At 38.9% G+C, this 26,756-nt stretch overlaps 1 protein-coding gene across 2 annotated transcripts in view; it reads left to right on the forward strand.

The window, feature by feature from the left end:
• The window catches only part of LOC127586717 (protein regulator of cytokinesis 1-like), a 33,262-nt gene extending 10,919 nt beyond the window's left edge, over nt 1–22,343 (forward strand). Inside the window, exons 4-14 of one of the 2 annotated variants that reach the window (XM_052044883.1) lie at nt 214–447; nt 1,556–1,726; nt 1,831–1,971; nt 2,445–2,589; nt 5,603–5,739; nt 7,452–7,547; nt 7,700–7,843; nt 8,135–8,230; nt 12,930–13,007; nt 14,722–14,862; nt 21,619–22,337. In XM_052044883.1, coding sequence (XP_051900843.1) covers nt 214–447; nt 1,556–1,726; nt 1,831–1,971; nt 2,445–2,589; nt 5,603–5,739; nt 7,452–7,547; nt 7,700–7,843; nt 8,135–8,230; nt 12,930–13,007; nt 14,722–14,862; nt 21,619–21,687 — 1,452 coding nt within the window. In that variant the 3' untranslated portion in view covers nt 21,688–22,337. Of the gene's footprint in view, nt 1–213; nt 448–1,555; nt 1,727–1,830; nt 1,972–2,444; nt 2,590–5,602; nt 5,740–7,451; nt 7,548–7,699; nt 7,844–8,134; nt 8,231–12,929; nt 13,008–14,721; nt 14,863–21,618 lie in introns of both variants that reach the window. The other variant, XM_052044885.1, reaches the window with a different exon arrangement.
• Nucleotides 22,344–26,756: the final 4,413 nt, after the last annotated feature.

The raw sequence follows: 26,756 nt of genomic DNA on the forward strand, positions 1-26,756 counted from the left end.
TAATCCATTTGCCTGCACTAGGACTGTAATCTTCTATCATATACCTTAAGGTGTCTTTAAATGTCTCTCAAACATGATATGATATCTGATTCCACCAACTCTGGCAGAACCTTTGGGAGAGCCCACAAGCTCAAAAATTAATTTTGGCCATTATGATTGCTTGTAGGGTAACTAGTTGCACCTTGAATTAATTTGTGTCCATTAATCCTCCAGGCTGACGAAAGTTCTACTCCACTTCAGTTGGAAAAAGAACTGAGAGATCAAGTGGATGCTTTGCTTAAAGAGAAAGATGTTCGAATGAAGGAGTGTGAAATGCTTCTAAAGGAAGATCAAGCTTTGTGTACTGACCTCTGCAAGACACCTTACTATATTCCTACCGGCAAAGTTCCTTCCCTCCAAGAACTAGAGGAGCTTAAAAATCACATCATAAGTACAGCCAAAGAAAAGGTGCTTTATCGTTGTTTTATCAGCTTGATTTCAATACTTCGCAACTACACCTATGAATTGTAATAGCAATGGTTAGCAGGTTATTTGAGGGCAGGGAAGCAAACTGGATTTGCAATTGGGTTTGACTTTCCATGACAAGGTTTTAAAGGGGGTGATCTTGATCTGTATATTTGCGAAATAAATGTGGTCATTGGAGGTGCTGAGAGCAAGATTTTGACCTTTTGTTTTGCATTAAATTTCTGAAGTTTTTCAAGATTGCATGCAACTCCATCAAACCTGCTTTGTAGACAAGCATGCCTTTTTGGGAGTCAAGTTTGAACAAGTGTATTGAGGTTTGAGTGCAATGTTAAATCGTGTGGTATTGATGTGTAATAGATTTAAAAATTGGTTGACAGGCTGGAAATAGTAGGAACAGATGTGTCGTCTTCAGAGTGACAGGTAGTAAATAGAGTATAGCTGGGATTGGTGCATGGGCCTCTTAAATGTATATTAATGATTCATCTAAGGGGAACAAATGTAATATTTCTAAGTTTTCTGACAACACTGTGGAATTATAAGCAAGATGCAAAGGCTTCAAGTTTGAACAAATGTATTTTTCTCATACTTTAGGATGTTGAACCATAGAACCATACAGCACAAAACAGGCCCTTCGGCCCACACTTTGGTCTGTGAAGGGGAGGGGGAGTTATTTTAAACACTGATCACAGTATTTGTTGGATAGCAATTGTTTTTGAATACATTAAATATTTTGTGCAAAAATGAGATGAATTATCCACCCTTTGCTATGAGTTTTTACTTTAAACCTAGAAAATTCATCTGGTTTTATAGCCAACATCTGTTCTAAACTGATTGTAATTCATCCCACTGCTCTTTGCAATGCAAAGGGCATCACTTTGCAAACTATGCACTCACCCTATTGGGCCAAATATCAGTTTTTAAGAATTATGCTGAGCTTTACCCTTCAACCACATTGTGCCTTGGTATATTTAGCTGTCTAGTGCAATCTTACAGATTTTAAACTGACATTTGAATCTGTTGCATTTTGTATGCTTGTGTATAGCTGGCTTTGACTCAAGAAGAAATCTTCTTGATGCCTTGCTTTCCACAGGAACGTCGTTTGACTATCTTCCTGGGGCTCCGACGTGAGATCACACAGCTCATGGCAGATATTGATCATGTTCCTGATACTACATTTGAAAAGGATGCAGTTCTAGAGCAAGAGGATCTTTTTTTCCTTTCTGATGAAAACATTAAATCATTAGAGGTGCTACGTAAACAGGTTAGTGGTTTAGTTTTTGGATTTTAATAACAATTTAAATTGCTGAAGTAAAAAAATTTGTCATTGTATAATTGATCTCATTTTTAATTACGAAAAAATTGCAGTTGGTGATGAGGAAGCAAGAACTGATAACAACACAGGAGTCTCTGAAAGAACAGATTCGTTCTTTATGGAATACATTGCAGATTCCTACAGAGCAGCAAAATATGGATACAACAGGCTCTCTATCTCAAGTCAATGCAGTGGTTGGTATTGAATCCTCAAATGTTTGCACAGTTATCTTATCAAATTTTGTTTCTGCTATCCTTATAATTTACATGAATGGAAATAACGAACTATACAGACAAAATTGTAATTGCTATGAATAATTGCAGACAAATGTGAAGTTGAATGTGAGCATCCATAATGTGGAAATTTAGTTGACTTAGTTAAGTTACTTAGTGATGGGGAGGTGGCCAAGGCCAATGTGGGTTTCACAACAATTGCAACTGCCAAGGAATTGTGCAGATTCTGACCCATGTCCATGTAAAAGATAAATTATAATATGTTGCTTATTTGGATGTTTTCATGACTATTGTCCTATATCTGCAAGTGTGATTTGGACTTCCTCTTAAAGATGATGCAATGCATTCAAAAAAAAAATTGTACCCAAAGGAACTTGGCATGTACTGTGGTTCTGTGTTTATCTGTTACATTGTAATGCCTTAATGACTTGTAGTTGCAGCAGAACCTTGAAAAACTTCAACAAAAGAAGATTGAAAATCTCAAACAAGTCATCACTGGGCTTCGAGAGAAGCTACACACTTACTGGGATAAGTGTCTCTACAGCCAGAAACAAAGAGAATTCGATTTCCTGCTGAATGGTATACTTAGCATTTGTTCTTAATAGCTCATTGTCTGCCCACTGCATCATAGTCTACACCTTTATTCTTCCTACCAAAACTATCTTCTAAGTGAGAGAATTCAAAAATCAGAAGTGCAAAGGGACTTGGGAGTCCTTGTTCAGGATTCCTTTAACGTAAACTGGTAGTAAGAGCTGGTAGTAAGGAAAGCAGATACAATGTTAGCATTCATTTTGAGAGGATTAGAATATAAAAGCTGAGGATTTATAAGGTGTTGGTCAAACTGCATCTAGAATATTGCGAGTAATTTTGGGCCATGTATTTAAGGAAAGATGTGAAGGTCCTGGAGAACCTCCAGAGGAGATACACAAGAACTATTCTAGGAATGAAAGGCTTTATGTATGAGGAGCCTGTACTCAGTGGTGTCCATAAGGATTGGGGGGTGGGGGCGGCGGGTGGGTGAGGAGGAAATCTCATCAAAACCTACCAAATACAGAGAGGCCTGGGTAAAGTGATTATGAAAAGGATGTTTCCATTAGTAGGAGAGTCTAGGATCCAAGGGCACTGTCTCAGAATAAAGGGATGTCCCTTTAGAAATGAGAAGGAGGAATTTCTTCCACTAGAGGGTGGTGAATCTGTAATTTGTTGCCATAGAGGGCTCTGAAGGCTAAGTCATTGGGTGCATTTAAGGTAGAAATTGATATGTTCTTGATTGGTAAGGGGGTTAAGGGTTATGGGGAGAAGGCAGGAGAACAGGGTTTGAAAAAAATCTGTCATGATTGAATGGTGGAGCAGACTCAATGGGCTGAATGGCCTAATTCTGGTCCTATATCTTGTGGTCTGTCTAATTTTATGCTTGTTATATTTCAAAACATAATCCTATTGGAGGTCAGCTATTCCACATTTAACTGATATCACACTCTTGTATGTTTGCCACCTTTTCATGGTATTCAGTTCTGATTACTTGTTCTCTTTCACTACTTTTGTAGTAAGATTACTTCTGTTGAAGAATGAGACCCTATAATAGAAGTTCATCAATGACTATGTTCCCAGCTATCACCAGCAAAAATCTTCCAACTTTTTTTCATTAACATATAAACATTGGGTGATGCAGTGAGATCAAGATGCTTTCTCCTTGCTAGCTATGTGTAAGGTGTGAAATTAGTTTGCATAGATTAGACTTGGTTCCCAATGGATATAGCTCCCAAATGCAAAATTCTCTGGCAGTAGTTAGATGACTTATTTAAAGGCCAGGGGAATAGCCAGTGTGAATGGTGGTTCAGCACAGGGTTGCCTACTAGAATTGTGAATAAGGTTAAAGCATGCTGAGAGAGATTTTTATTCTGTAACTGCCTCTATTATAAACCTTGCCCAAGTGTCTGGGTGCTGAAATTTGGGTAAGGGCAGAGTGGGCAGTAAAATGATTATGTTGAGGGGAAAATTGCTGTAAAGTCTGACATTTGAAAGCTCTGCTTTCCACAAACAAAGATTCCCTTGAGTCATCTTTACCCTACTACATATCAATGGTTTAATCTGATCCTGCCTAATTTTCTTTGCTTTCTTTCCACTAATTCATTCATGATGCTAATTTTCTTTCCCTGAACATTTGGAACATGTACCTTGATCTGTGCTTTTTAATGTAATGGTGAAAACCATTTTGTTTGAATCTTTAAAGTTGTAACATTATTGTAATTCCAAACTTTCTGCTACTTAATGTTAGTCTACTGTTTCTCATTTACTTTGTCTTCATTTACTTTCTTTCTCACAACATATCTTATTTATGCTACTTCTCAATCATGTTATTCAATGTCAAGCCAATGTCCAGTCAAGCCTTTAACAGAGCTTTATATGGAAATGCTCTCTAATCTGCATTTGGCAATAAGGAAATACATAAATGACATGGTATATTTGAGACTCTTAAATTATGATGCAAACAATAACTGATTTGACACCAGTGTGCTGTATTTGGTATACCAAGCCATGAGAAGCTGGAAGTTGATCCAGAAGTCAAGAACAACAAGTTCAATAGACAAGATGGGTGGGAGGGTGACAGGGAGGAAAGACTGGTTCTAAATTGCATCTATTTCAGTGCCAGAGGCCTGATGGGTAAGGTGGATGAACTTGGGGCTTGGATAGATACATAAGACTGGGATATTATAGCCATTATAGAAACATTGTAAGTGAGGGCCAGGACTGGCAGCTTAATGTTCCAGGCTACAGGTGTTACAGGCAGAAAAGAAGGGGAGTTGAGTTTTGATTAAGGAGATCATCATGGCAGTAGTCTATACTGAGGGATCATCCATTGAGGCTTTATGGGTGGAGCTGAGAAATAAGTAGGGAAATAGTTGCTTCGTAGAAGGACTGGTAGTTTACCCACTGATAAGGCTTCTTTAAAAATTTTTGCTAAATTTTGTCAGTAGGAGGGCACTTTGGGATCAGTGACCATAGTTCTATCAGTTTTAAACTCTTTATGGAAAAGGACAGAACTGGTCCAAGTTAAAGTTCTAAATTGGAGCAAGGTGAATTCTGATTTGGACAGGAACTTGCAAAAGTTGATTGTAGGTTGTTTGCAAGCAAAGAGGTATCTGGAAAGCAGGAGGCTTTTAAGAGTTCAAGGTCTGAATCTTCCTTTTCGATTAAAGGGCAAAGCTGGCAGGAGTAGGGAACCCTGGGGGGTGGGGGGTTGGGCAGGAAGTATGGGTCAAATACAGGCAACTGGCATCAAGTAAATCTGAGAGTATAGGGGATGGAGGAATATACTTAAGGAAATAAGAGGGCAAAAAAGGGCAGGAGATGGCTTTGGCAGGGTAGATTAAGGAGAATCCAAATATTTTAGTGTATTTGGGGGAAAAGAGTAACTAGAGAATGAGTCACTCAAAGACCAATGTGAATATCTATGTTGAGCTGTAGGTGATGGGTGAAGTCCTCGGATAATTCTGCTCCTATATCTTATGGAATGCTGTGTATTGCTTACAATAGCTTGAATTTCCTTCCAAATTTTGCATGTCTAATGATAAATGTGATCCACATACAGAAAATTTCACAGAAGAGTTGCTGCAGGTGCATGATGAAGAGTTATTAAAGATCACCCTCTACTATGAAAAGCACAAAGAATTGTTTGATAATGTTGAAAAATGGGAACGTTGGTGGAAGATGTTCCTAGAATTTGAGGTACTGTATTTTGCTTCCTAATCAAATTACTAAAATCTGATGACTTTACCTCATGAATACTACAGAGGTGGTTCATACAAATGTTAGCTATTCCAGTGCTTACCACAGTCTTGTCTCTTTGACAATATTTTTGTCAATGTGTCAGAACAAATTTGTGTTAAATTAAAATGCAGGCTACATTCTCTAGTGAAAGCTCATTTTTCTTGTCATTATTGTTAGTTTGGGAAGTAGTTTTGGTTTTGGCCAAAAGGAAACTACTTCCTTTAATTAACTTTAATTGCTCAGATGAAAATGACATGGCATTTTTGAGACTCTTAAATTGTGATGCAAACAATAACTGATTTGACAACAGTGTGCTGTATTTGGTGTACCAAGCCATTTTCAGCTTGGGGTTCAATTCTGACTATGGGTGCAATGTCTAAACAGTGTTTCTGGGCACAAAAGTCACCACAATTTTAAATGCAAATTGTATTCATCACAAGATTCTGCAATTTGTTTTTGCTTGAGATTCAATTGCTCTACAAACAGGTTGTTGTATCCAATAAATTAGGGGTGTTTATTTAGGGAGCATTGAGATACCGAAGGATCTTTTGGGTGCAAGTCCATAGCTCACTGAAAGTGGCAGCATAAGTAGTTAGGGTGGTAAAGGAGGCATACAGCATATTTGGCAAGTCTTGTTGCAGCTGTATAAAACTTTGGTTAGGCTACATTTGGAGTATTGTGTGCATTACAGGAAGAAAGTGGATGCTTTGGAGAGGATGCAGAAGGGATTCACCAGGATGTTGCCTAGATTAGCTGCAAGGAAAGATTGGACAAACTTTAATTGTTTTCTGTGGAGGGTCTGAGGCTGAGGGGTGACTTGATAGCATAGATAGGGTAGATAGACATTTCCACCCTGGGAAAAAGACACATACTAGACGGCATAGATTTAAGGTGAGAGGGGAAAGCTTAAAGGAGATCTGTGAGGTGAGGTTTTCATCTTTATAGAGGTAGGTGCCTGGCATGTGCTGCTGGGGGAGTGGTGGAAGCAGATATGATGGTAACACTTTAGAGGCAATTACAGGCATGTGAACAGGCAAGAGATGGAGGGATGTAGCCCATGTGCAGGCAAATGGAGCTAGTTTAAATTGGACTTGTGGTTGGCACAAACATTGTATGCTGAAAGGCCTGTTCCCATACTGTTCTATTTGAGGTTCTGCTAATTGCCTTCAACGTAACTTTAATGTATAGTGGAACTTGGGAGTGTAAGGACAACAGATGTATTTTAAAAGGTTTCCATTTTTTTCAGAACATGAAGAAATTCTTCCAGTCTAATTAGAAAAACTTGATATATTAGAACTGTATTTTAAAATGGGTTGCTCACAGATGGTGGATTGATGCCAAGTTAAAATGCCTTCAATTGCAATAGGATCTATCTCATCAAATTACTACTCAAATGACTGTTTAAATTGAGAAACTCAGTTGGCTGATTTGATGGCAGATTTGGTGTTCACAAATGAAAGCAAAAAGGTCTTCTAAAATGAGTAAAAGTTGCACAGGAATTTTTATTGCACTAAACAAAAATGCTGCTGCTTGATAATTATAACAAATCACTGTTCACTTTCATATTTGTAGACTTCATATTTGTAACTTAATTGGGTGGAATGTATTGTAGAGTATTTTAATCTGTTATAAAACTGAAGAAAATTTGCATATGAATTTGACTTGTACAGAAGAAGGCATCTGATCCAAACAAATATGCTAATAGAGGTGGAACTCTACTGAGAGAGGAGAAGGAGCGTACTCAACTCCAGAAGAAGCTACCAAAGGTAAACATATGGGGGATTTTTTTGCACATTATTGAATTTTTTGTAATATTTTTCTAGGAATGTTCACTCATTTTTAATTTCCTGCCACTAATTTGTTTCCATATTTACAGTTCTATTGTTATGACCTATTTATGGGTTTTCTTTTGCTTCAGTTGGAAGAGGAATTGAAATTAAACATTGAAAAATGGGAAACTGAGCAAGGCTGTCCCTTCATGGTTAACGGTCAAAAATTTGTAACTTATATTGCTAACCAGTGGGAACAGCATAGATTCAAGAGGGAACAGGAAAAACAAAAGGTATGTCATTGAATTTAAGTAATATCATTCCATATTGCAAATTTAATTTGAAGTTTGTACATTTTTTTAACTGATTTGACCCTAATTAGGGTAAAGGACACTTAAAATTTACCATTTAAATTCTTGCATTTAAAATTGCCTAACTTTTTTTATTCAAAAATTAAACAAAATTCTTGTTCAGATTTGGTTCAGAAGATAAATATGTACTTTCATTTAATACTATGGAGAGCTAAACTTGACATGTGCAATTGGAATTCAAGTATTGCTTGTGACTCCTATCTTATGGTCCAGTTCCAGTATATAAAGAAGGATGAAGGGATTGGCTGTAAAACTCCTTTAAAAAGGCCATTGGGTCCATCAAATACACCACAGAGCAAAATCAGAAGGGTGAGTAACATGTAGGTTTTAACCTTGCTGTAGTTGTAGCAAAGATTATTCAATTTGTTGTAGGCAGAAAGAACCAGGAGTGTGCTACTCAGCCCCTCAATCCTGACTTGCCATTCAGTATGATCATGGCAGATCTTGCCCCAGTGTGTGCTATTTCCATATAGCTCTGAATTCTGATCTTTCAAGAATGTATCTACTTCTTCTAAATGTCTCCAATGATTTAGCCTTCACATCCCTTCAGGATGGAGAATTCCAGAGACTTGCTACCCACTGCCAAACAAAATTCCATACACCTGTTTTAAATGTTCACCCCATTATCTTGTAATTATGACCCCCTTGTTCAGAATTCTCCCACTAGTGGAATCATTTCAATGTCTCCTCTGTCTGGCCCTTAGTCTTGTATGTTTAAATAAGATTATTCCTCATTCTTCTTGTCTGAAGAATGCAGATCTAACTTTGGCCACACATGAGGACAACCCTTTCCATCTCAATAGTTGGTCTAGTAAATCTGTTGGACTGCCTCCAGTACTTAATCCTTTCTCGAATAAGGGGACCAAAACTGTGCACATAACTCCAGGTGTAGCCTCACCAACAACCTGTACAATTCTAACAATACTTGTTCCTAAACTCTAACCCCCTTGCAATGAAACCCAACATGCCTTTTGAACTACTTGCTGTGCTTATCTGTTAACTTCTGTAATTAAAGTACAGGAACACCCAGATCCTTCTGTACTTATTTACAATCTCTCTCTCCATTTAGATAAGTCTGCCTTTTGATATCTCTTGCTGAATTGCATGACCTCGCACTTTCCTATGCTGAACTTCATTTGCCAAGTTTTCACCCATTCACTCAACCTATCTATCCTGTTGAGTCCAGATATGCTCATGGTAACATGCCCTCCTTGCTATTTTAGTGTCACCTGCAAACTTGGATCCTGTGCCTTCTACCCTGTTCTCTAGTCCATTAATATAAATGGTAAATAATTTGAGGGCTGAGCAGTGATCCTTAGGGCACTCCACTAATTACATCCTTCTAGCCTAAAAGACCCAATTACTCCAACTTTGATAACTGGTCCTTAATCCATACTAACCTCTTTCCTCTACCCTCCTGAATACCATCACCTCTTGCCTTGTGCATCAGCCTTTTATGTGGCACATTAGCAAATTCCTTATGGTAATCCAAATGCATATATTCCCCGCTATTGACTCTGCTTGCTACATCCTCAAAAGACTATCAAATTTGTTAATTGTGACTTGACTTTGATTAAACAGTGACTTGGTTTGATTATATTTAGCTTTTCTAAATGACTAGTCACTTCTCAATTATAGACTTCAGCCTCCTGCCAACAATAAATAGCTAAGAAGTGTATAGGTCCTCCCTTGAACATGGAACAGTACAGCACAGGAACTATGTGTTGAGCTAATTAAACTAGTAATTGTCTAACTAAACTATTCACTTCTGCCTACACAATGTCCATATCCCTCCATTCTCTGCACCTTCAAGTGCCTACCTAAGTCTAAAACATTTCTATAGTTTTTGCCTTCAATACCACCCCTGGCAGTGCATTCCAGGCACCCTCCACTCTGTATTTAAATAAAAACAACTTGCACTGCATATCTCCTTTGAACTTGCCTCATCTCACCTTAAGTACATGCCCTCTATATGAGACATTTCGACCCTGGCGAAAAAGGGTGCCAGTTGTCTATGCCTCTCATAATCCTATAAACTTTTATTGGGTCTCCCCTTGGTCTCTGCTCTAGAGAAAACAACAAGTTTGTCTAACCTCTCCTTGTAGCACATTGCCCTCTAATCCATGCAGTATCCTGAAACTACTTCTGCACCCTCTCCAAAGCCTCCACATCCTTCCTATAATAGGGTGACCAGAACTGAATGCAGTACTCCAGGTGCATCCTAACTAGAGCATGCCACACACTGACTTTACCGCCCTATCAACCTGTGCAGCCACTTCCAGGGAGTTATGGACTTGGACCCCAAGATCCCTTTGTACATCAACACTGTTAAGAGTCTTGCCATTAACAGTGTACTGTCCCATTTATATTTGATCTCAAAGTACAACATCTCACACTTGACCAGATTACACTCCATCTGCAATTTCTCCGCCCATATATACAACTGATCTATATCCCACTGTATCATTTGGCAGTTTTCTACACTATCCACAACACCCAATCTTTGTATTGTCTGTGAACTTACTAACCCACCCATCCACATTTTCACCCAGGTCACTTGTATATATCTCAAACAGCAGAGGTCCCAGTACAGATCTCTGTGAAACACCACTAGTCACAGATCTCCAGCCAGAGTAAGTCCCATTGATCACAACCATCTTCTATGGGCAAGCCAATTCAGAATCCAAATAGCCAACTCACTAGGGATCCCATGCATCTCCATCTTCTGGATGAGCCTACCAAGAAGGACTTTGTCAAACACCTTGCTAAAATGCATATAGACAAGATCTGCAGCTCTACCTTCATCAATCACCTTCACCACCTCAAACTTGATCAAGTTAGTAAGACATGACTTGCCCTGCACAAAGCTATGTTGACTGTCCCTAATTAGCCCATGCTTTTCCAAATGCTCAATCCTATCCCTAAAAATCTGTTCCAATAGCTTCCCTACCACTGAGACTCACCAGTGTATAGTTTCCTGGATTATCCCAATTTCCTTTCTTGAGTAGTGGAACAACATTAGCTACTTGCCAGTCCTCCAGGACCTCCACTGTGACGAGAGACAATACAAAGATCTTGGTCAAGGCCTCAGCAATCTCATCTCTTGTCCGTCTCAATAACCTAGGGTAATCCCATCAGGCCTTGGGGATTTGTCCACCTTAATGTTCTCTAAGAGACCCAACACTGCCTCTTTTTTTTGCTAATAGGCTAGGGCATTGAGACACTCTTCTTGCTATCCTCCATGTGCTTCTCCTCAGTGAATATTTTTGCAAAGTACTCACTTTAGGACTTTGCCCACATCTTCTGCCTCCAAGCACGTGCTCCATCCTTTATTTGTGAGTGGTCCTACCCTCTTCCTAGTAATCCTCTTGCTCTTGATGGATGTATAGATTGCCTTGGAGTTCTCTTTAATCCTACTTGCCAAAGACTTTTCATGACCTCTCCTGGCTCTCCCAATTCCCTCCTGAGTTCTTTTCTAGCTTTATAATCCTCAAGGGCTCAGTTTGATTTTGGCTTCCTAAACCTTGCATATGCTTTTTTTTCTTGTCTATAAATTCACTACCTCTCTAGACATCCAAGGTTCCCTTACCTTGCAATCTTTGTCCTCAAGGGAATTGCATTTGTGATTTCTATGTTCTGTTTTGTTCTTTTTTTCCCCAATCCATTGGTACCTTACTGAACTTTGGAAAAACTTCAAACCAATGGCTTTGCCATCACTGTAGCTACTTTCTTTAAATCATTGGATGCAGGCCATCAGGTCCTGCCAATTTGTTTGCCTTTAATCCTATCAGTTTTTCCAGTACTTTGTCCCTTGTGATAAAGATTGTTACAAGTTCTTGCATATTATTTGAACAATTATTGTCAACACCAATGCTAAGCATTGGTTTAACCTGTCTACCATTTCCTGTTATTAATGGTAGTGGATAATGTATATCCAGTGATTGAGTTGCACAATGGAACAAAATGTGATATGTCTTGAACATCTAAGCTGCAGACTGTGGAAATTTTGGTGGAGGGGAAGGAGATGATCAAAGTACTGGAAATACTGTTAGGCAGCTTTTGTGGAAAGAGTTTCAAGTTGATGTCTGTGTATATATAAAAAAAATTGTAGCAAAGTCAACATATTATTCAAGTAAAAATATAAAGTGTTATTATTCAAGAAGTTTAGAATCTGAAGAAATTTTATTCATTGAAGAAAGCTTGTACTAAGAATTTGTCAAAGCAAGCATTCCTATATATTCTTTACTGGACAGCTGTAATTTCTTGGCTTCTGGGCATCTATTTAAGCTTTATAACTGTGTATATGTATTTGTTATAGTTATTTCTGCAGGTGTATAACTTTTATTAAGAATCTCAACAGAACTTGCCAAAAATAGCTTATCTTCCAGTTACTTGATTTCTCCAAGAATCTGAGTACAGCAATAACCTGAAAAGGGGTGTCTGTAATTCAGGACCTCTGGTATTGAGCATGTCAGCATTAAAATTTGGAAGGTCACTAGTGCATTATCACCAGTTGCTGGTTATGCCCTAAATGAAGCATTCCTCAGACAGGATGAATAGCTTCCTTGGAATGAAAATTGCATTAAATTGTTTATTTGAATTAGAATCCAACTGTTAATATCATTGACTTCCTTGCACATTGGAAAAAACATAATGGAAAAACTTTTCATGGACTAGAAATTTCTGCTACAGGTCTCACATTTTTGGCATGGTTTGTTTTTACTTCAATATTGCTATCACAAACATGCATGTCATTTTGGTTTGAAGTTTTAACTGAACTTTTTTTCAAACAGGTTTGGTTCTATTTAACTTTTAAACTATTGTCATTGTGATTTTGGCAGTCATCCATGTGAATCCTGAACTGTTAGACAGTTGCATAATGATGGAGACAAAATGAATGTATCTGGAAACTTATTATGAGAAATCTTGTTTTACAGGTAGTACATGAAATGACTTGTGTAAATTTCAGACTGAGGTTTGTATTCAAACTCCCATTTTCTCTTTACAGTTAAATGGAACTTCAACTATTATGAATAGTGGAAGCACTTGTAACCAAGCAGGAAAACCACCGCTTTCAGCACGAAAGGTCAGTTTTTTATCCACAAGGGAATGTTAATTATGAATAACTGTTTTGTAGACCCTGTACAAGATTTCCAAAATGAATTTGTCAATCTGCCAAATAAGACTAGGTAAACTCATTTAGTAAATGAGGCTTATAAATTTTTGTATGTGTTCACATGATCTGGAAGATGCATCTGCTGAAATAATACTAGATAGTACTTCCCCAACAACAAACTAAATTGAACTGGAACCTTTTGGACTGTAAAATGTACTAAGTCAAAAACTGAGATTTGGAATAATTGAATTTAGTATGTGATGTAAACAATTTGCAGCACTTATTATTCTTGGGCCCAATACTTAAATTCAGCATGATTGTAATTTTTGGGACACTGTTTTTGAAACAAAACATTATCTAATTATTCAGTCATCAGGCTTCTGTGAAAGAAATGGTATTTATTTAAAATTCACTGATCTGCATACAATTTCCTTTTATTTGGGGAATGGTATAATTCCCTTCAGTATTAAGAGGACTCTTATTTGTTTCGTGCCTTAGTATTCCAAGTGCTAAAATAAAGATGCTGTAAATACCAGGTAGCATCAGTTCATGTCCCAGGTGGAATACTGAAGTGTGCAAGGTGGTCTTTTGGCTGAGACATGAAACGGGTGTCTGCCTTGTCAGGTGGATGTTTTAAAATAAAAATGCGTAGCAGTATTTTGTGGGATGTAGGAAATTGTGCCCAAGGTAAAAGATCACGCATTATTTTAAATGCCTGACACCTATATTCCTATTGGGGAGCTATTTCAGGTGTCCTGGCCAATATTTAGCAGTCCATTACAATAACATTATCTCCAATACAAACTAGCTAGTGCATTTTCTACATTTTAAAGTGCAGTCACTATCATAAGTCCTTCATTTAATTATGAAGTTGTTTTGGCAGTCCTGAGGTCATGAAAGATATATCTGTAACTGAATGCCTTGGTTTCTTTTTGAATTTCCATTTCTGATTTTGATCACCTGAAATTTTCTAATCCTTCCCAAAATCTGAATGTTTTGTTCTATATGCGTCCATGATTGTGCTTGCTCTCAGCTGTATGGTAACTTTTTGGTAACTTAGGCCTGTGAATGTTTTTAAATTTCTAATCTTTAAGTGTTTTAGTATTAGTTCAGTTGGAATCAGCAACATGTGATTAAGCCCTGTAGAAAGCAAAGTTTGAAAGCTCACTTTGTGATCACTGCAGAATTAGCTGGTCAGCCGGGGGGGTATTAGTTGTTATGGTCAGCATCAAGGCTGGGCTGGGAAAATTATTTATTGTCACAACAAATGGAAGACTTCAGTGGTCCCAGATGACTGAAAGTAATGAACATTTGCCATCTAAAATTATTCATTGTATTTTGAAAGCCAATGTCTTCAAACAAAAATGGAGTAGGCAGGAGAAGCAAATACTTGATGGATTTTACTGTCAACCTTAAATCTCCTGCACAGGAGATGAACAATAAAGCCTGCTGTTTAAACAAAGTAGCTACCCATTGGTGTGATTTAATGAACATTATGCTGGAATGGCATTGATATAGAATATCACTTCATAGTTTCCAAGTGAAAGTTGGAGATCATTTTTCACTAGCTTTATAAGTACCTTGGATTGTTTTGACTGCTAATACTTTTCAGAAAGTGCATAGGTGCTCTTAACATTCAAATAAAGAGCATTGAAGGAAGGTTTGACTTTTTCCTGTTTGTTAGACTCCAAATACAAGCAAGTTGCCGGACTTATTGCAAAGACCATCTCAGCAAGACAAAAAAACAATAAATACATCAATTCCCAACGTGACAAGGCAGCCTGGTACATTTAATGCTCTGGTTACCAGCTATTCAGAATTTTCGGTAAAGTCTATTTTATTTATAAAAATCTTCACCCTTTCCTTTCTGAAGTAGGAAGTTTTGATTATGGAAAAACTAAATTTTTGTATAGGGACTGCCAGTTTTATTGTTAACTAGTAAACGTTTTTACTTAGAAAAATTGTTCATCTTCAACAAAATAGTTGAACTTGTTGGAGGTGAGGAGGGATATCTATATTAATTCCTCTTGCTCTAATGGTGATGTGTATATTGTTGGTTGTTTTATCTTTGGCAAATTTAAAATGGATTAGTCACAAAGCTAGGAAGTCATAATTTTGCACTTCATGAGCTGCTTGGATTATCAAGAGGAATTTGAAGCAAAATGCTTGGAATTAGAGAAGGGTGATGCAGTGTGCATACTTTAATCCTGGTCCAGTGACTATCCAGTACATGTGCAGGTGGGATGCTGCATTTTCAATTGTACAACACCAGAGGGCGACATAGTCTAAGGCTATAATCCTAAACCTAGAAGTAATTGTTTTTTAAATAAAAATTGTTAAAATCCAAGCTCTCCATATCCACCAATTTTGAGGTCTAAAATCTATTTCTTGTGGGGAGCCCAGAAATTTGAGCTTGGGTATTTGAAGTTCTGGTCCAGGAGATGTTAGTACAGAGATCTTGCGAACTCCTGCATTATTTCCTGGGCTCACCACAAGAAACAGATTTTAACCACCTTATCCATATTTTCAGTCATAAACACTTTTCAATCTTGGGATGGAAAAGTTAGTCCCAATGCCATTCTGGTGAATCTTCACTGTGCCCCTTTTTAAGGCTAGTGTATCTTTGCCAGCTATGATGTCCAGGACTGACACCAGTTTTTGAACTAGGGCTTTGTCTGTCTATCACACAATATCCACTGTTATACTCCACCTGTCTTGAGGTGAAGTTCAAAATTAAATGAACTACCTATTTAAGGTTTTTTGGTAACTGACCATTTTTTTGTTCAGTGAATTAACTGCTGACATCTCCCAGTGTCTTTTTTTTCTTGAACCTTCTCCATTTTTTTGGAAAATGCTCTGGTCTTCCAGTGTGATCTGTGACTTTCACTTCCCTCCCTGTCTCTTTCTCCGCCCTCTTCTCCACCCCCCCCCCCCCCCCCCCCAACCACCCATCCACTGACTGGCACCTTGCATTTTGTTTTTCCATAGTTCTGCCTATGGACTTGATTTAGGAATGCTTTGTGACTTCCTGCTCCCACCTACATTGCTTAGTATGGCATCGGCAAACATGAATGTATGGCACTCTATTCTTCCTATGATACTTTTGTTAGATGTTAATGCTCCAGTATACATTGCTGATGGACATCACTAGTCATATCCTGCCAATTAGAATGCATGATCAGGAGCAGCAGAATGATGATCATTCCCCACAGTTGTTAGATAATGCCCAGTTTCCTGTGTTCTGGAAAGTTTCACATAGCCTTCTCAGTTTTAAATCTCTTGTGTAAGTAACCTGTGTAAACATTTGTATTTGCTATTCATCAACCTTCTCAAAACTTAACTGGATCATGTTGACATGATTACTCTGTACAAGTCCAAATGGGTTCATTTCTGTCAAAGAAACAAAGGACTGCAGATGCTGGAATCTAGATGAGAAACAATATGATGCTGGAGGAACTCAGCAGGCCAGGCAGCATCTCTGATCTGCATCTCAGGAGATTCCTTACCTCCATCTACAAACCCACTGACGACCCCCCCCCCCCCCCCCCGCTACCTCGATTATAGCTCCTCCCACCCTTTCTCTTGCATGGGTGCTACCCCTTCTCAATTTCTCCACTTCTGCTGCATCTGCTCCCATGATGAGGCTTTCCACTCCAGGACATCAGACATCCAATTTCTTTACTAACCATGGCTTCCCTGCATCACACCATATCTCTGCCATTTTCCAGCACCTCTGCTCTCACCCCCACTCCTTCCAGACCCAACAGGGATAGAGTCCCCCTTGTCCTTGCATTTCCTCCTACCAGCTTATATATCCAACACATCATTCTCTGCCACTTCTGCCATCTCCAACGGGACCCCAACACCAAGCACATCTTCCCCCTCCCCACCCCTTTCTTACCTTTTGCAGGGTCTCCTCTCTGTGACTTCCTAGTTCACTCCTACCTGCACCCATCCTGGGAACTTTCTGCTGGGTGCAACACCTGCCCCTACATCACCTCCATCCAGGGATCCAAGCAGTCGTTTCAGGTGAGAGGTTAACCAGCACTTGCCTTAATATCATTGACTGCATTTGGTGGTCTGTGGCCTGCTCTGCATTGGCGAGACTAAGTGCAGACTAAGTGACCGTTTTGCAGAACAGCTGTGCTCCGTCCATACCTGCGATCTGCAACTCCTCATTGCCAGTCACTTCAACTCCCCCTCCCATTCCATCACAGATATGTAAGTCCGCAGCCTCCTCCACTGCCAGGAGAAGTCCAAGTGCAAACTGGAGGAACAGCATCTCATTTTCTGTCTTGGAACCTTGCATCCCAATGCCATGAACATTGAATTCCCCCACTTCAAGTAATCCCTGCTCCCCCCCACCACCACCAAACATGCCTCTTCTTTTCTTGCCTCTCCTAGCCTCTTTTTTTTTTCTTTCCTTTTCCCCCCCCCTTTTTCCCTCCTTAACTTTCACCCCCCCCCAGCATATCTGCTCTCCCCTCTGCCCCTGCACCTGCCTATCACTATCTCTTTCCTGTATCTACCCATTACCACCTTGTGCCCATTCTGCCTCCCCTCTTTTGTCCACCTATCACTGCTCTGCTTTTCACTCCTATATATTGGGCTTCCCCTTTTTCCTATCTTCAGTCCTGAAGAAGTCCTGACCTGAAACATTAACTGCCTGCTTTTCTCCACAGATGCTGTCTGGCCTGCTGAGTTCCTCCAGCCTCATGTTTTTTACTTCTGCCAAATACTTATTCGTACTGTCAATTACAAATTGCAGTACCTTCTCCACAAGTTAGGAAATTGTAGATCTTTTTCATTGATATTTGTACTTCCTTGTGTCATGTGAGTAAGCCATTTGGCCCACAAGCCTTACCTCCTTCCCCTCTTTTCTCACCCCCTCCCTCCATTTCTCCTATCACTCCCTAATACTAGGTAATTTACAGTAGCCAAATCTATCAGCATGTTCTTAATGTGAGAGGAAACTGGCACCTAGAGAGCATCCACCTAATTGAGGAGAGAAAATGCAAACTGCACACAACACGAGGTCAACATTGACTGGGTTATGGAATAGAGGCAGCAGCTCTGTCTGCTGTGTCACTCTGCCACCTTAGATAATCCTATTAACTTTCATGAAAATCAATTGATTCAGAAGTCAGCACAATTTATCTAATTATCTGGTAAATCAATAATAAATGAAACAAGTTGCTAACTCAGAAGGGGAGTTGGGTGTGGGCATCAATCGCCAACAGTTTGAGTCTGACATTCCATATTGCATTTAATTCAACATGTTCTTTTACTGTTCAAGCAATCTTTGCATTATTTTGGTTTCACAAAACAGCCACAAGAAAAATGTCATTGCAGTCCAAAAAAATGCCCATTGTAAATTGTTGCAGATTGAGCAAACATGCTTGTCAGACTTCACAACTTAAATGCTAAAGACAGCACTTTTAAAACATTTAATGTCAATTAAAACTGCAAATCATAAAATCTAAACTTTATTTTCATGACAATTGTCTTTTAGCTGATTGACCAGTTATCTTGAACCTCTTCAATGTGGTAGTAACTTAAAGATGTGTATTATCTCCCCACACTAGATAGTTATGTGGATTTGTTTTTCTCAAGCTAATAGAGATGCATAGGATTGGTGGCAGCAACCTAAATTTGGCAAATGAACAAAACTAATTGGGGCATGGACTTTTGCAGCCAAAATACAGGAAAGAAATTGAGTAGTTTAGAAAATGTGTCTAAATCATTTTTAATCTTCAAGTTTTGTTGCTTGCCTTCACCTATGACTCTGAACAAGTCCAGCAAGCAATGGATAGAAATGACACTGGAGAGAATCATATTTTGAAATGAAGGAGCACTTGTAAGTGGAACAGCTAGTTAAATAAAACATTGTACTGACATTGTGGAGGAAGGTGCTTTTTGGATTATTTGAATGTGGAAGGAAATCAGAAGTAAGAAGTGCTGGCTTAAATGTTTAAATCTATCAAATATTCTCGGTACCTGCAAAATGCTCACCTTAATATCATCAGTGGGCCTCATGATACCAGACATACTGAAAATCAGTTTGTGAAAAGGCAGTTTATCTTAAGTATATAAATTGTGAAAGTCTTTATAATGTCAAGTGCTGCATGTGATTTTTGTTTTGTAAATTTCAATTGGCGGTAAATCTGTTTCAAAAAAAATTACTAAAAGTGAATCAATATTTACAACTGGGAAAGTGGGGTGGAGTGTATCATTCTGCATAGAATTTTCAAATGAAGCAAATCATTAATAAAGGGCATGCAGGTTAATTGGATAGATCAGATAAATTATAATACTTTAGGGCTTTTGAGAAGAATGGATTGTATAACCAAAATATACAATTTTGTTTTCTGACACTTGGAGTTGAATACATTGGTCTAGAAATTATGCAACATTCTTCAGTCATGTAGCACTAAAGCAAATCTAACCATGTCTTGTCACTCTGAAAATGCTGGACATATGTGAAATTGGTTCATTCTCCATGCAATGCTCCTTTTGAGCTATGCATGTCAAATTAGACCATGTTATCCCAGGAGAAACCAAAGTTGAACACTCCAGTATAATTAAGTCTTTGTAGTGCACCAGTGAATTGAGACTAGCTATAGCAAGTCCGTAACTTTCCTTTGGGTGAATGATAGCTGCTTTGTGCTCATAGGACAGTAAAGGAAGACAGCCTTGATGTGGCAAAGCTGTTTTGATTGCACAGCATGAGTAGCTAATCCAGTCTCTTGAACCTGTTCCACTATTCACTGAGATCAAGCTCTACCCTTTTCTGTTTTTAGTCCATTTCAATAGATCCCCTTTAAAAGTCTTACTCTAAGGTTGGTCTTGAATTTTAACTGACCCACCTCAACCTTTTGGTGCAAGTTCCAGATTTGCACATCCCTTTTTTATAGGGAGAAAGCTATTCCTGATTTCACCCTTGTTAATGACAGAAGCATAAGAGTATAATAATCTCAATGAATTAGCAAACCAGAGCCTTGATTTGATTATCTATATACTTCAAATTCCATCCTGACAGCTAGGTAATTTAAACTTGCTTAAATCTAGAATACAAATACTGGTCTTGCCAATGCTGCCCATACTCAATGAGGGAATAAATAATAAATAGCTAGGTCTGATAGAACTTTTTGATCCTCTTGTTCCAGGTTTTTCAACTGGAAGAAATAGTTTGTCTATATTGAAGCCAATTAAAGTTAGTATTAGTTCTCCACCTTGTAAACTTCAACATGTTAAATTTGTGCATCATTTCTATAACCTAATCCCTTTTAAAACATGTTATTCTGGTGAATCTGGACTATACTCCTGTGCTTTAAAATGATTAGTTTATTATTGTCACTTGTACCAAGGTACAGTGAAAAGCTTGTCTTACAAACCAATCGTACAGGTCAATTCATTACACAGTGCAGTTACATTGAGTCAGTACAGAGGGCATTGATGTAGTACAGGTAAAAACAATAACAGTTCAGAGTAAAGTATCACAGCTACAGAGTGCAGTGCAATAAGGTGTGAGGTCACAGCAAGGTAGATCGTGAGGTCATAGTCCATCTCATTGTATAAGGGAACTGTTCAATAGTCTTATCACAGTGGGGTAGAAGATCAGTAACTCAGTATGATGTGACATTTGGTTGTATAAAGCCAAGCATACATTCCACCTCATTGTATTCTAACCCTCAACATAAAAGCCTGTGTTCCAGTAAGCTGCTTGTACCTATGCATTTTTGTACTTGGATATCTATGTCCCTTGTTCTTTCAATTCCTGGGCTCATTATCAAACAAATCTTCCAATTGTCCAAACTGTAATCTTCTGTGAACATTCATTGATCTGCATTAGCTTTTGAATATTTCCCACCTGTTATGTTTGTGCTTTATCTTGCTTGCACCCACCCACCTGACTTAGCATGTCTAACTCTATTCCTTTCCCTCTCACTATCCCTTCCTTATGGCTGTAGGTTTGTGTATGCCAATCTGAGCTGCTTCTGCATTTTTTTATGACATGTGCATGACAGTTGATTGTTGGCATTGTGCATGTGATTTGTCATAGAAATGGAATGCATCCTGTGACTTTGAGAATAAGTGAAACTGATGTATGGTAAAGCAATGGTCTCAAACCTAATGCTTGGATCCCCTGCCTCCCAACACTGCCACCACCACTCCCCCACTTTGTGCAACCTTTTATCATTTGTCTATTGTTTTCTACTTTTGAGCTAATTTCAATTCTTTACCATTCTTCTAATTTTATTTTTGCTGCCATTCCTTGCCTATCTTAGCTCCTTAAACCCATAACTCCTATTTGTTGTGTTTTATTTTGTGTATTTAAAAAAAAAAGTACAAGATTCTAGACTGGGTCTCTTTTATCTGATATTGATGTCTTCAGTTTAAACATTTTTTTAAACTTGGTTGTGGTAAGAAATTCATCTGCATTCAAAGTGTCAACTTTTTTCTCATTACATCAAATTGGTCAGTGGCATATTTGCATAAATACAATAGCCAAAAGATTGTTGTGATTGATGAAAATTGAGTTCATAGTTTTATTCACCTGAAACTTCATTTTCTTTCTTAGCGCAACTTTTCTAAAAAATCTAATCACGTCAATGGACAGCTCAACTCCACAACACTTGAAAGTCCTTGAGAGATCTTGGATGCCACTAGTTCAGATGAATGGATCCAGATGCTTTGGAGATTCATAATTGATTATTCTGGAAATTGTGTATTTGTTTGAAGTGCAGTCATGGTTAAAGACCTGCTTATTGGATTTCCACTTTGAATGGAAGTGACTCTGTTACAGTGTACCAACCAGTTTTGTCTTTTTGTCATCTGTTATATGTGGAACTTCATTTTTTCCTGTCTTTTTGCTTGATCTACTTCCCATTTTGCATAGAACTTTTACTCATTTCACCTGTTTTGCTTGTAAATTAATCAACTATTCTTTCAAAAGGCAATTCAAAGCTGCCAAATCTATGCATTTTGTATAAGTTTGATAACTGTCAAGATTCATTGGAAATATTTGTGCTTGCTTTTTAAAAAAAAATAAAGGATTGGGTTTGTGGGAAAGGGGGTTGTCAATTAACAGATGTCAATACTGGGAATAAGATGTAGCTATACTGAAACTGGAGTAATTGCCTTCATTACTTCTGTAAATCAAACCCAGTTCGAAAATACCTACTAATATACAAGGTGATGTTTTTAAAAAAAACTTTCTTTCCCCTGTTTGTATCTGTGAATTGATTACAAGTATTAAGATTATGAAATGTTTATACAATAAAGTATTTTATTGACATGCTTTGTATCTGCTGTCTTGGTAAACTTGAATCCTGTATCAAGTAGTGAAGTCCTAATTCTGCTCTGCAAATATTTAATTTTGCTAAAATATCTAACCATTAATTGCAGAAGGTTGTCTCATCAATTCCTAGTTTTATGAGGAATGACAAAAACGTAGGTTGCGTGTCACTGCACAGAATGGGCAGGTTTGAATGTTTACAAAAGCCAGTAGGTGACAAAAGCCTATACTCTACATCAGAGGTTTTCAACCTGTGGTCCGCGGACCCCAGGGGTCCGCGGCGGCTTGCCAGGGGTCCACGAGCAAGCCAAGAAAAAAATGGAAAAGCGACCTGTTACAAAGACGCAGCTTACTCGCTTGCTCCAGTTTTCCACTATTCAGAAAATTGGCCATATCTAGTCTATCTGTTATAGACGACAATCTTAGAGACTTAGATGGTGTTCCCTGCTGGTAAGCTGCCACTTAATATTTGATTTGTGTAGTCAGTAGTGTTCACTACTATTCTGTTGTGCACTGTAGTGTTAGTGAGACTGAGTGACATTGTTGGTGTGCTTTAATAATATTGCTTACTTTGCATTTACACCAGTGATGTTAAAGTGCACAAGTGTGTAAATTTTAGATTAGTTTTGATAATTGTTCATCAGTAATAGTAATTAAACTGTCCAGCATGTATTGAGTATGGAGAAATTTCTGAAAAGAAGTTGACCAGAAACTGGAAACTTCTGATGACGTTCTGGATAGTACATTCCCAGGAGTATTCACTGTTGTCTGGCAAAGCCGTCAATGTTCTGTTACCATTTGCAACCACTTACTTGTGCGAAATAGTATTTTCTGTAGTCACTGCCATGAAAACAAAATACAGATCAAGACTGAATATTGAGGATGACATAGTGTATGTTTGTTGCACATACCACCATATTTGGACAAACTCTGCAGTGCAAAACAGGCACAACCTTCATGTTGAACTGAACACTGAAAGACATCACTGGTAATTATCAGTGATTGAAAGTCACTATTTCAATAGGGCCTATGTGCAGTAATTTAAGTGTTGTATGCATGAATTATCGATTGTTTGATTTTGTGAGCTTTGGGGTCCGCCATCTAACAAGGACATGTTCTGGGGGCCGCAGCCTGAAAAAGGTTGAAAACCACTGCTCTACATCAGGCAGCCTTTTACCCGAATCCAATTTTATGATCATTTGTACTTGGCAAGAGAAAAATTTCCATCTATGTCCCCACTTATCCAAGGCAATTAATTTTTGAAAACTCTAGTTCTTAAGGAGCTTTACAAAAGTAAATCATTGCTGCCATTACTATTTTAAAGGTTTTATTTCAACTGAATGAGTTGTTGTTAGTACCCAAACTGAAACCCCTGCCTCTACACTTCTTCCCTCACCACCATTCAGGGCCCCAGACAGTCCCTCCAGCTGAGGCAGCACTTCACCTGTGAATCTGAGGGTGTCATTTTTGCATCTGGTGCTCCCGGTGAGACCCAGCACAATTTGGGTGACTGCTTTGTTGAGCACAGTCACTCTGTCTGCTGCAACAGCCATGATCTCCCAGTGGCCAGCCACTTCAATTCCACTTCCCATTCCCATACTGACATGTCTATCCACGGCCTCCTCCACTGCTACTTTGAGGCTGGAGGAGCAACACTTCATATTCTGTCTTGATAGTCTCAACCTGACAGCATCAACATAGATTTCTCTAACTTGCGGTAGTCATTACCCTCTATTTTCTGTTTTTTCTATCCTCCCCCCGATTTCCCTCATTCCTGTTGTCCCCTCTCCTGCCCTGATGACCTGCCCATCACCTCCCTCTGGTTCCCCACCTTTTATTCTATGGTCTACTGTCCTATCAATTCCTTCAGCCCTTTGCCTCTTCCATCTATCATGTCCCAACTTCTCACATCAGCCCCTTTCGTCCCCCCCCTTTTCCCCCCTACACCCACCTTCCACTTCTCTCCTAGACTCACCTATCACCTGCCAGCTTGTGCTCCTCCCTATTCCCCTACCTTTTTATTCTGGCTTCTGCCCTCTTCCTTTCCAGTCTTGATGAAGGATCTCAACCCAAAATATTCACTGTTTGTTTCCCTCAATAGATGCTGCCTGACCTGAGTTCCTCCAGCACTTTGTATGTGCTATTCCAGGTTCCAGCATCTGTGGAATCTTGTGTACCCCCAATACTGGGTGTTTTCCCAATCCCTCCCTCTCAAGCCCCTCCAACATCAACTTTTTCTGAATATTCCCTCTGCATCCCACTTCCCAAAACCATCACTTGCCTCCAAACCTGTCTGATTTGATTTCTCCCTTCATTGACTTCAGTACCCTAGTTCTTCCTTCCTCCAAGGAAATGACTTTTCTAATCAAATTTTCTTCTTCCCCACCACCCCCCCCCCATATCAAAATACCAGCAGTGCCTTTGCTTCTTGTTGCAGAATGCCAACATCACCTTTAAGTTGGTTTCCAGCATTTTTTTGTTTTTGTTCTGGTATTAGTCTAGTAAACCACATCTCTGAACTGCTGTTGTTATGTTAACATTCCTCTTTTGAATAAAGAGGTGGCCTAATACAGCATGGAAACAGGCCCTTTGGCCCAATGTCCATGCTGACCAAGATACCCATATCTCTCTAAACCTTTCCCATCAATGTACCTGCATAAATGTCTGATAAATGTTGTTATTTGTAACTGCCTCAACCACTTCCTCTGACAGCTTGATCCTTATACTCACCACCCCCCTGAATGAAGAAGTTGACCCTTGGGTCCCTTTTAAATCTTTTCTCTTCACCTTAAACCTATGCCCTCTCGTTTTTGATTCCCTTTCCCCGGGAAAAAGTATATGTGCATTCATCCTACCTATTTATGCCCCTCATAATTTTATACATCTCTATAAGGTCACCCCTCAGTCTCCTATGTTTCAAGGAATAAAGTCCTAGCCTACCCAACTTCTTCCTATAACTCAGGCCCTCAAGTCTTGGGAACATTCTCATAAATCTTCTTTGCACTCTTTCCAGCTTAATGATGCTGTTCCTATCACAGGGTAACCAAAACTGTACACAATACTCCAAGTGTGGTCTCACCAATATCTTGTAAAACTGCAACATAACATCCCAACTCTGATAGTCAATGCCCTAACTGATGAAGGCCAGGGTGCCAAACATCGCCTTCACCATTGTCTACCTATCGTGCCACTTTTGGGGAAATATGTACTTGTACTGCTAGGTCCCTTTGTTCTGCACAGATGTGGTCTCACCAATGTTCTGTATAACTAGAGCATGTCTTTGTACTTTTGTGTTCAATTCTTCTAGCAATAGACAGTAATATTTTAGCTTTTCTAATTACTTGCAATACCTGCATTTGTCTTTTATAGATTATGCAGTGGGACATCCAGGTCCCTCTGCAAGTAGGTACTCTACAATCTCACCATTTAGCTAAAATACTTCTTTTTTCTCTAAATAGACAATTTCGTGCATACTCTCACTGCACTCACTTTTCCACAATTTTGCTACTTGCATAACCCGTTCCAGTGTAGCCTCCTTGTATCCTCTGCAACTTACTTTCCAATCTATCTTTGTGTCATCAGCAAATTTAGCAACTACACCTTTGGTGCCTTTTTCCAGGTATTTATATAAATTGTAAATGGTTCAGGCCTCATCACAGATCTCTGTGAAAGACCACTCATTGCATCTTGCCAACCGGAAAAAGACCCGTTTATTGCCTACTCTGGCTGTCTAACAGGAAACAATCTAATCATACTAACGTTGCTACCTCCTGCACCATGAGCTTTTATTTCCTTGGAAAGCCTTTACAAAACCTTCTCAAATGCCTTTGCTAAATGCTGGGTTATGAGCCAGCTAGATTCTTCAAGAATAACAAGCACAATTCGTACCTCTGCAGGCATTTTGGTCATCTTGGCACAGGAAGAAATTTCATTTTGAATGTGATCCAAAACTAAGTATCTAGGTGTTTCTGTAGCTCACTGCAAATGTCAAAAAGGTCATTGGGTTAGAAAATTATCCTCCATCTTTATAGAGTCAAACAGGAATAAAGGACGAAAATGGGCCGTTTGGTCCACTGAGTTTGCACTGACCATCAATCATCCATTCATGTTAATCCCATTCTGCCTACGTTCTATCAACCACCTAACCACACCCCCCCCCCCACTGCCCCTGCCCCAGATTCTACCCCTCACTTACATACTGAGAGATGAGATATCTTTATTAGTCACATGTACATCAAAACACACAATGAAATGCATCTTTTTGTGTAAAGTGCTCTGGGGGCAGCCTGGCAGCCAATTAAACTACTAACCTGCACATCTTTGAGGTGTGGGAGAAAACAGGAAGGATGTGCAAACTCCACACAACAGTACTCAGGGTCAGGATTGAACCCAGATCTCTGGCACCATGAGGCAGCAGCTCT

This window comes from Pristis pectinata, chromosome 2, assembly GCF_009764475.1.
Source record: "Pristis pectinata isolate sPriPec2 chromosome 2, sPriPec2.1.pri, whole genome shotgun sequence".
Taxonomy (NCBI): domain Eukaryota; kingdom Metazoa; phylum Chordata; class Chondrichthyes; order Rhinopristiformes; family Pristidae; genus Pristis; species Pristis pectinata.